This window comes from Bison bison, unplaced genomic scaffold (genome assembly GCF_000754665.1).
Source record: "Bison bison bison isolate TAMUID 2011002044 unplaced genomic scaffold, Bison_UMD1.0 scf7180017864192, whole genome shotgun sequence".
Classification (NCBI taxonomy): Eukaryota; Metazoa; Chordata; class Mammalia; order Artiodactyla; family Bovidae; genus Bison; species Bison bison.
The window spans coordinates 3690602-3701673 of NW_011494764.1; the positions used below are offsets into that span (position 1 = coordinate 3690602).

Consider the following 11072-nt stretch of genomic DNA (forward strand, 5'->3'; position numbering starts at 1 on the left):
TTCTAGAATAAAAAAAATTCCCAGCAATATTTTTTTTAAAGTTTACTATTTTTTAATTTGTTGTTTCCTCTTACTTCATGTATGTTGTAGATATATTGGTGCACGGTTTTTGTTTTAAATTTAGCTTATTTGTGTGAGAGATATAGGTCCAACTTGAAAGTAGACTGAAAATCTTTATCTTAATTATTTTAAGAACTTCTGAATATCACAACTTCTACAGTGTACTTTTGAGAATATTAGTGTTGAAAGAGTCTATTAAAAATAGCTTTTAGCTGTTATAATCTTACTGTACATTTAGAGTGATTCCTAAATTTAGGTTGCTTTACAGTAGTTCACCTTGGTCTTTTGTATTTCCATAGCTTGTCAAATTTAAAGGCACCTGTTCAACTATTTATCAAAACAACTTCAAGTCAGCAATAAAACTTGTAATGCAAAAAATCATATATCATTTTGGGATTGGTGCAGCTGTTCACAAACTGCTTAAGCTTTGTTCTTTATCTTGTCAAAACTTCTTAATAGAAGCTAGGCTGGGAGTTTAATATCCTGCTGTTCACCAATACATCACCTCACCCCCGTTTTTATTTTATGTATGTAATTTTTGTTCTGTTTCCTCTCCAACACTTGGTATATAACAGATGTGTGTTTTATAAATAACACATCTGCAGAATAAATCATAGCAATAAAAGCACTTAATTTTTTTGGCATAGTGCAAACAGCATTGATATTATAGATTATATGGTGGATAAGCATTCTTCCTAGATTGGTGAAGAAATTATAATGTAATTGTGCCAATGTGCCACAAATAAACAAGGCTTCCCTGATAGGTCAGTTGGTAAAGAATCCACCTGCAATGCAAGAGACCCCGGATCGATTTCTGGGTCAGAAAGATCCCCTGGAGAAGGATAGGCTACCCACTCCAGTATTCTTGGACTTCCCTTGTGGCTCAGCTGGTAAAGAATCTGCCTGCAATGCGGGAAACCTGGGTTTGGATCCCTGGGTTGGGAAGATCCCCTGGAGAAGGGAAAGGCTACCCACTCCAGTATTCTGGCCTGGAGAATTCCGTGGACTGTATAGTCCATGGGGTCGCAAAGAGTTGGAGACGACTGAGCGACTTTCACTTTCCCAGGTGGTGCTCGTGGTAAAGAATCCACCTGCCATTGCAGGAGATGCAAGAGATGAGAGTTCAATCCTTGGGTCAGAAAGATCCTCTGGTGTAGGAAATGGCACCCCACTCCAGTACGCTTGCCTGGAAAAGTCCACGGGCAGAGGAGCCTGGCAGGCAACAGTCCATGGGGTCACAAAGAGTCGGACACAACTGAGCAACTAAACACATGAATAACCATATAGAATTCTGATAGTTAAGTGTAAGAATGGCTATAAATCTGTGAACATAGGGCATTTCTGAGAATCTGGGGAATCAGCTGGTATCTCTGGTGTGACTATATGGAGTAATTGTTCATGAGGTAGATTAAAGCTTATATGATAGCTTATCTGATCTATAGCTAACACTTATAACAAGTGATATATATTGAGTACCCACTATTTGCATGATATTAATAGTACTTGTAATAAGATTTTTCTTGTTTAGAAAATCTTCACTTAGGTGAAGGCTTTGTGTTTTAAACTGCTAGGATTATGTAACTTGTTTATATAATGTAACATGGCCATTCTTTTTATATTTTTAATTTTCTGATGATAAAAAGTTATTATTTTTAAAAATGTGCAAAGTACACATAGACACATAAAAAGAATCAGGGGAAAAAATCTACAATCTAGTCATCCAGAATACAGCATTAGTAGCATTCCCATGGGTGGAGCCCTCTTGCATTCTCTAGTGCCCCCACCCTCTTCAAATGTAGAAAACTTCAGAGATTTTGCCTGTTTAATGTTTTACTACTTTCATTTCCTCAAGCAAAGACTCAACGAGTCTTTGACATTAGGAAATGAGAGTTAATTCTTAAAGCTTTGTCTGTATAATTCTGGTTTATGATAGTCAGGCAAAGTTTTCTAGTTTTTGATACCCCGGTTTTTCATAAGCCCACTCAGAGGTCTACCTGCATTATTAGTTTGATTAAGATTTGTAGAGAACAATGTTTTTTATTGGTTAACAAGGTAGACCTATTTTTCCAATAGTTAAAACTGTTCTAAGCCAGTTTGTCAGATTTTAGGTCTATCTGGTTAAGAGAATATAAAAATGAGAAAATCTTGAGAAATGCTTATGCTTTTTCAAACCTAATTGCATTAGAATAATAGAATCTTTGGGTTGGGAAGTAAAAACTTATAAAGGCTAAATGCATGAAAGCCTGCTGACCCAGCTGTGAGTACTTAAGATTATTGTTATTTTTTAGTAGCAGTTTTATAAGTGAGTTTACTGCCGAAACTGGTATGAGATGACTGATGGGGGTAGTCTTCCTGATATGCAGGCAGTTGTTAACAAATTGTATACCTTGGTAAAACTCAAGCTAGATACGTGGAGAAATAGATTTTATTAATTTTTTTAAAAGATTTTTCTTTTTTTGATGTGGACCTTTTTAAAAAAAAAAAGTCTTTATTGAATTGGTTGGAATATTGCTTGTTTTATGTTTTGGTTTGACCATGAGGCACGTGGGATCTTAGCTGTCCAACCAGGGATCTGACTTGCACCCCCTGCTTTGGAGTTCAGTTCAGTTCAGTCGCTCAGTTAAGGCAAAGTCTTAACCATGGAACCCCCAGGAAAGTCCCACAATTTTAGTTACAGGTAACTGGGTTGACTGGTCTCAAATATCATTTGGAGTCATTTGAAATGAAGAAATGTGTCATAGAAATTTTGTGTTTAGACATTTCCCCTCCCCCATCCTAAATGTTCTTGCTCTCTTCCTTAGGATATGGTCTACCAGATGATATTGTGATAGAAAAGAAAGGCAAAGGAGACACTTTTGTGGATTGTACGGGTGCGGATATTAAAATCTCAAGCATGAAATTTGTTCAGCATGATGCCGTAGAAGGAATCTTGAGTAAATATCTGAATATTTCATTTATTATTTGTTCCTGGCTTTGAAGAAAAGCTTTATTTCACCTGGAAGATATAATTTAATGAAATACTACTTTTGAGTAGTATGAAAAGCTGGTTAATTATGTAGCTAGACAATTTAGGAAGCTTATTCTAAAGTGAAAAATAGTTCAATGTATTCTTGAAAATTTGTTAGTTTAATATTTGTTTCTGAGTGGTCATTTTTTTCTACTAGAACATTCCAATATGTGGTCTGTGTTCCTTGTATTTGATTTAGTCCTGGACTCAAACCAGCTATCTTCACATTGTGACAGTATTTGTTTCCTGGGACTTGTATCCCCTATTTTGAATTGGGCCTCCTTTTCTTCTCTCTTGTAAGACAGTTATGAAAGTTACTTTCATAATTTTTTTTTGTAATGAGAAGTGATTTTTGACATGATTTTGCATTTCTGAGGTCAAGTTATTCTTTTTTAAAAATAGCGCTTTTAGATTTTAGAAAATAGCTCAAAATAATCATTGTTTTTATAAAATAAGAATTCATAAATTCAGTAACAAAGTTTAAATGAGAATTATTTAGACTGTATCTAATATCAACTCTAGGCCATTTCTACTACTGTAAAAGATACATTACTTCTTAAAGCATTTGATCGCATGTTTTCATCACAGTCATTCACCGTGGCAAGACGACATTGGAAAACTGTGTACTGCAGTGTGAAACCACAGGAGTCACAGTACGAACTTCAGCAGAGTTTTTAATGAAGAACTCAGATTTATATGGTGCTAAGGTATGATCATCTCTTAGCCTTTTGGGGAGTAGCTTAGGTTTAAGTTCTAAATAGATAAATAAAATGTAGGACAAGATGTATATGCATACTTCTGTTCTCTTTCTTCAGAGAACTTTAGATACTTACATGCATTAAGTTGGCCAGACTCAACTATATAATGTTGTTCTTATTTAGCATTTTCAAAACAGATTATTAGGAAGACAGTAATGCATCTCACAGTTTCTCTGTCATACCTTTAAAAAAGAGGTTAGACTTTTTAAGTTGTAACTTTATAAGTGATGTAGTAATTGAGGCTTGTTTGCTATTTTTAAATCAAATTTTTATTTTGAGATAATTGTAGATTCACATTCTGTAGTAAGAAATACTACAGAAATAGCCTATACGTGTACCTTTTACCAGTTTCCTCTAATTGTAACGTCTTCCAAAACTATAGTACAGCATCACAACCAGGATAAAATTCAGTTAAGTTGAATATTTCCATCACTACAGGGATCCTTCATGTTGCTCTTTAAAGCTGTCTATGTGCCTCTCCTTCTGACCTTCTCCTTAATCACAGGCAAATGCTAATATGTTCTCCATTTCTGGTATTTCATCATTTCAAATATGTTATATAAATAGAATCATACAGTATATACCCTTTTGGAATTGGCTTTTTTCACTCAGCACAGTTCTCTGGATCTGTATAAGGTTGTTGCATTTACCAATAGGTTCTTTTTTTATTGCTAAGTGGTATTCCGTGTATGATTGTTCCACACTTTTAACTGTTCACTTGTTGAAGAACATCTGTTGTCTCTAGTTTGGGGATTTTGTAAGTAAAGCTACTGTACACATTGGTGTACAGGTTTTTGTGTGAACATCATTCTCATTTCTCTGGGATAGATGCCTAGGAGTATAGTTGCAGGACGTGTGGTTAGTTGTGTGCTTACTTTTTTTAAGTAACTGCCAAACTGTTTTCCAGATTAGTTGTACCATTTTACATTCCCACTAACAAAATCTGAATGATCCAGTTTGGTATTTTTGATCCAATTTTTTGTATTGGATCCAATTTTTGGTTTGGTGTTATGGATCCAATGATCCATATTTGGTATTTTCACTACTTCTTAATTTTAGCTATTTTGATAGGTGTGTTTTAATTTGTATTTCCCTAGTGGTTGATGATGATGAACATTTTTTCATATGCTTTTTTGCCATCCTTACCTTCAGTGAAAAATTCATGACTTTTGTCCTTTTTTTTTTTTTTTTTTTTTTACTATAGAGCTTTGAGAGTTCTTTATAAATTCTAGATATGAATCCTCAGTTGGGTACATCATTTACAGATGTGCTAGTGTGTAGCTTGTTTTTTCATTGTTTTCATGAGGGTTTTACAGACAGAGCAAAGTTTTAAAATTTGATGAAGCCCAGTTTATCACTTTTTCCTTTTAGGTGTTAAGAACTCTTTGTCTAGCCCTAGGGTGCGAAGATTTCTCCTGTTTTTGTGCCAGTACCATACCGTTTTGATTATTGTACCTTTGTAGTACAGCTTGAGAAGAGGGAACCTGGGACCTCTTGTTTTGTTGTTCTTTCTCAAGATTGTTTTGGCTATTTGGGGTCTTTTGTGTTTCCATACAAATTTTAGAATTATTCTACTTCTGTGGAAAATGCCATTGGTGTTTTGATAGGAATTGCTTTGAATATGTAGATTGTGTGGAGTGGTATGGTCATTTTAACAGTATTCTTCCAATCCACTAGCACAGTATATCTTTCCATCTATTTGTGTCATCTTTGATTTCTTTCATCAGTTTCTTACGTTTTCTGAGTGCAGCTTTGTTTTTTTTCTTGGCCATGCCACACATCATATGGGATCTTAGTTCCCTGTCCAGGGATTGACCCCACACACCCTACAGTGAGTGCAGAGTCTTCACCACTGGACTACCAGGGAAGTCTTGTTAAATATACAGGCTTTTTACCTCCTTAATTAGATTTAGTCCTAGGTATTCTTTTTGATGTGATTGTAAATTGGATAGTTTTTTAAATTCCTCTTTCTGATAATTAGTGTATGAAAAGGTAACAGATTTCTGTATGTTAATTTTGTATTCTGCAATTTTACCAAATTCATGATGAGTTCTAATAGGATTTTGGTGATGTCTTTAGGATTTTTGATGGATAGTTTCATGTCATCTGAAAACAGTGATGGTTTTACTTCTTTCCTATTTGAATTTCTTTTATCTTTTGTCTGATTGCTGTGGTTAGACTTTCAGTACCACATTCAATAATAATGACAAGAATGGGCATCCTTGTCATGTTTTCCTGATGTTAGAGAAAATACTTTCAGCTTCTCACCATTGAGTATGGTATTAGCTGTATATCATTCATTATATTGATATATATTCCATTAATGGACACTTTGTTGAGAATCCATAAATGGATATTGAATTCTGTCCAAAATTTTCTTTGCAGGAACTGAGATGATCAAATGGTTTTTTTTATTCTTTCATTTGTTAATATGTTGTGTCATGTTGATTGATTTGCAGATATTGAACTATCTCTGTATCTCTAGGTTAATCCCACTTGATCATAGCATATGATCCTTTTAATGTATTGTTAGATTCTATCTGCTAATATTTTGTTGAGGATTTTTTCAAGAATATTGGCCTGTGGTTTGTGTGTGTGTGTTGTCTATTTCTGGTTTTGATATCAGGGTGATGGTGGCCTCATGGATGAGTTTGGGAATGTACCTCTTCAATTTTGGAGGATAATTTAAGAAGGATAGATGTAAACTCTTCTTTGTATGTTTGGTAGAATTCGCCTGTGAAGATGTCTGGTCCTGGACATTTGTTTGCTGAGAGCTTTTTAAATTACTGATTCAATTTCATTACTGGTAATTGATCTGTTCATATTTTCTATTTATTCCTGATTTGGTCTTTAAAGATTGTACATTTCTAGAGATTTATCTATTACTTCTTGGTTGTCCGTTTTATTGGCATATAATTGTTCCTTGTAGTCTTAAATGGTCCTTTGTATTTCTGTGGTATCAGTTGTAACTTGTCCTCTTTCATTTCTGGTTTTATTTGGGCCCTCTCTCTTTTTTCTTTGTGAGTCTGGCTCAAGGTTCATCAATTTTGTTTATATTTTCAAAGAACCAGCTCTTGAGTTCATTGAACTTTTCTATTATTTTTCAGTCTCTACTTCATTTATTTATACTCTGATCTTTGTTATTTATCTCCTTATCCTGACTTTGGATTTCTTTGTTCTTTTTCTAGTTCCTTTAACATTATGTTGTTTATTTGAGATCTTTCTTGTTTTCTGAGGTAGGCTTGTTTCACTGTAAACTTGTCCCTTAGAACTGCTTTTGCTGCATTGCATAGATTTTGAATCATTGTGTTTTTATTTTCATCATTGTGTTTTGGATCATTTCTGTTTTCTTCTGTCTCCAGGTATATTTTTATTTCTTCAGTGACCCATTGTTTGTTTAGTATCATGCTGTTTAGCTTGTACATGTTTGTGTTTTTTGCAGTCTTTTTTCTTGTAGTTGATTTCTAGTCTTATACCGTTGTGATCAGAAAAGGTGCTTGATAGGATTTCAGTTTTCTAGAATTTTGAGATTTGTTTTCTGGCTGTAGAATTGCCATATGCACTTGTAAAGGATGTCGTCTTCTTTGGATGGAATGGTATTTATTAAGTCCATCTGGCCAGTGTTTCCTTATTGATTTTCTCTCTAGATGTTGTATCCATTGAGGAGGTGTTAAGTAGTCTACTATTATTGTATTACTGTCAGTTTCTTTATATTCTCCTGTGTCAGTGCATACATATTTACAATTGATATATCTTCTTGTTGGGTCTACTCCTTTATATTTATGTCATTTCCTTTGTTATCTCTTGTTACAGTTTCTGTGTTCAAGTCTATTTTGTTTGGTATAAGTATTGCTATCCCAGTTTTCTTTTCATTTGCATGGAGTACCATTTTTCAGTCGTTCATTTTCAGTTTGTGTGTCTTTAGATCTGAAGTAGTTTCTTGTAGACAATATGTATACATGGGTCTTATTTTATATGCATTCAGCTACTCTGTGTCTTAATTGGAGTATTTAGTTCATTGGAAAGACTGATGCTGAAGCTGAAGCTCCAGTACTTTGGCCACCTCATGCGAAGGGTTGACTCATTGGAAAAGACTCTGATGCTGGGAGGGATTGGGGGCAGGAGGAGAAGGGGACGACAGAGGATGAGATGGCTGGATGGCATCACTGACTCGATGGACGTGAGTCTGGGTGAACTCTGGGAGTTGGTGATAGACAGGAAGGCCTGGCATGCTGTGATTCACGGGGTCGCAAAGAGTCGGACACGACTGAGTGACTGAACTGAACTGAATCTCAATTTCAAATATATTTTTTAACAACCCTGCAATTTTACTCCCCTGCCCCTACAGTTACTGTTTTTTGACATTTTATTTTACATCCTTTTGTATATCCCTTAACTACTTATTGTACATATAGATGATTTTACTATATCTTTTAATCTTCCTGTGAGCTTTGTACATGGTTGATTTACTACTTTTACTGTATAGCTGCTTTTATCAATCAATGAGCTTTTCCTTTCATAATTTTCATGTTTCTAGTTGTGACCTTTTCTTGTTTGCTTAGAGAATTCCATTTGAGATTTCTTGCAAAGCTGGTTCTGTGGTACTGAATGCTTTTAGTTTTTGCTTTACTTTTGATCTCTCCATCAAATCTGAATGAAAGCCTTGCTGGATAAAGTATTCTCTCTTTTTTCAACATAGTATATAATTCATTCTATGTGAAATGTCCAGGATAGCCACATCTATATGCATTAAAAGTAAAGTAGTGGTTGCCTAGGGCTGGGCTTAGAGTGGGGAAGAGGGGATTAGAGTAATAGCTGAAGGGTACAGGGTCTTGTACTAAGATGATGAAAGTGTTTTAACGTTGATTCTGGTAATGGTTGAACAACTCTGTGAATATACTAAAAACTATTGAATGGTACATTAAACTTAACTGGGTGAATTGCATGGTATGTGAGTTGTATCTCAGTAAAAAGGGAGTGATGCAGCCAGGATGGTGGGATGCCTCCTTTGGGCTCCAGTTTTCTCCTTAACCCCCTCTTAACTTCACTGTCCCTGCAGGGTATCTTCCTTCCCACCACATTTCAGGCCAGGAGTGTCTTGATCTGTCCCTGGCCATCCCTGTTGCCTTTCTCTTTTGGGCGGACCATGAAGTATGCTGGCCTTTTTATCAGCTGGTGTCCAATATGGGGATTTCTTTTTTGTTTGTTTATTCAAGCATAGTTGATATATTACAATATTGGGTTAGTCTCAGGTATACAGCAAAATGATTCTGTTACAACATATATATGTATATATATATATTTTTCAGATTATTTTCACAGTATTCTTGATTTTAGTGTTTTCCCTTTTATCACTTTAAATATATTGTGCCCTCTGGCTTTCAGAGTTTCTGCTGGAAAGTCAGCTGATAGCCTATGGGAGTTCTGTTGTATATAACTTGATGCTTTTCCCTTGCTGCTTTTTTCTGTTTTAAAATTGTATTTATTTTTTGGTTGTGCTGGATCTTTGTTGCTGCTGACAGACTTTCTCTAGTTATGGCGAGTGAGGGCTGCTCTTCATTATGGTCTGCGGGCTTCTCATTGCAGCGCCTTCTCTATTGCAGAGCACAGGCCTTAAGCACTTGGACGTCAGTGGTTGCAGCAGACAGGCTCAGTAGTTGTGGTGCATGGGCTTAGTTGCTCCACAGCACGTGGGATCTTCCTGGACCAGGGATCAAACCTGTGTCTCCTTCATTGGCGGGCGGATTCCTAACCACTGAACCACCAGAGAGTCCTCCCTTGCTACTCTTAATATTCTTTCTTTAATTTTGCCATTTTAATTATAATATGTGTTGATATGGTCCTCTTTGGTTTGATCCTATTTGGGACTCTCTCTGTTTCCTGGACCTAGATTTTTGTTTCTTTGATTAGGGCAGTTTTCAGCTTTTATGTCCTTAAGTGTGTTCTCTGCCCCTTTCTCTTGGTGTTCTCCTGGATCCTTACAATGTGAATGTTCTCCCACAAGCCACTTAAGCTGTCTTCATTTCTTTTCATTCTTTTTTTCTGTTCAGCTTCAGCGATTTCTATCTCTCTTCCATATTGTGATTTGTTTCTCTGCATCATTTAATCTACTATTGATTTCTTCTAGTGTATTTTTCATTTCAGTTATTGCATTTAATCTCTGTTTGGTTCTTTTTTATAAGTTCTAAGTCCTTGTTAAATTCATTGTATTCATCCATTTTTTTCCAGAGTTCTTCGATCATATTTTGATCATTACCTTGAACTCTTTATCAGGTAGATTGCCTATGGGATTTTTGTCTTGTTTCTTTTTTTGGAACATGTTCCTCTGCACCTCATTTTGCCTAATTCCTGTTTGTGGGTTGTCTACCTTGGTGGACCTTGACTGTACTGGGTCTCCACCCTTTCTATTTGTCTCTTTGCGGTTCCTTCTTTGTAACTTTAATAGTGGGAAATATTTTCTGCTAGTTACCAAGTTGTTCTCATTGGTAGTCCCTTTGATAAATAGTTTATTTTTGGTGTGCCTCTTGGGGGAGGCGCTCAGGGTCTTCGCACTTCACCATCTTTGCCACCAGTCTAACTATGGGCTTTTTGGTAAATATTCTTTATCAAATTAAAGAAGTTGTCCTCTATTTCTGTTTTCTGAGAATTTTCATAGTGAATTTGTGTTCAGTCAGTTCAGTTGCTCAGTCATGTCCGACTCTGCAACCCCATGAACGCCAGGCCTCCCTGTCCATCACCAACTCTCGGAGTCCACCCAAACCCATGTCCATTGAGTTGGTGATGCCATCCAACCATCTTGTCCTCTGTTGTCCCCTTCTCCTCCTGCCCTCAATCTTTCCCAGCATCAGGGTCTTTTCCAATGAGTCAGCTCTTCACATGAGGTGGCCAAAGTATTGGAGTTTCAGCTTCTCATCAGTCCTTCGAATGAATACCCAGGGCTGATCTCCTTTAGGATGGGCTGATTGGATCTCCTTGCTGTCCAAGGGACTCTCAAGAGTCTTCTCCAACACCACAGTTCAAAAGCATCAATTCTTCGGTGCTCAGCTTTCTTTATAGTCCAACTCTCACATCCATACATGACCACTGGAAAAACCATAGCAAAGAGATGGGAATACCAGATCACCTGACCTGCCTCTTGAGAAATCTGTATGCAGGTCAGGAAGCAGCAGTTAGAACTGGACATGGAACAACAGACTGGTTCCAAATAGGAAAAGGAGTATGTCAAGGCTGTATATTGTCACTCTGCT

The 11072-nt window shown here is 36.2% G+C and overlaps 1 protein-coding gene across 1 annotated transcript in view; it reads left to right on the forward strand.

The window, feature by feature from the left end:
* Positions 1-11072, forward strand: part of SHCBP1 (SHC SH2-domain binding protein 1) — a 35477-nt gene that overhangs the window by 17394 nt on the left and 7011 nt on the right. The window contains exons 9-10 of the mRNA XM_010843914.1: positions 2862-2993; positions 3656-3774. Of these exons, the coding sequence (XP_010842216.1) occupies positions 2862-2993; positions 3656-3774 (251 nt within the window). The remainder of the gene's footprint in view (positions 1-2861; positions 2994-3655; positions 3775-11072) is intronic.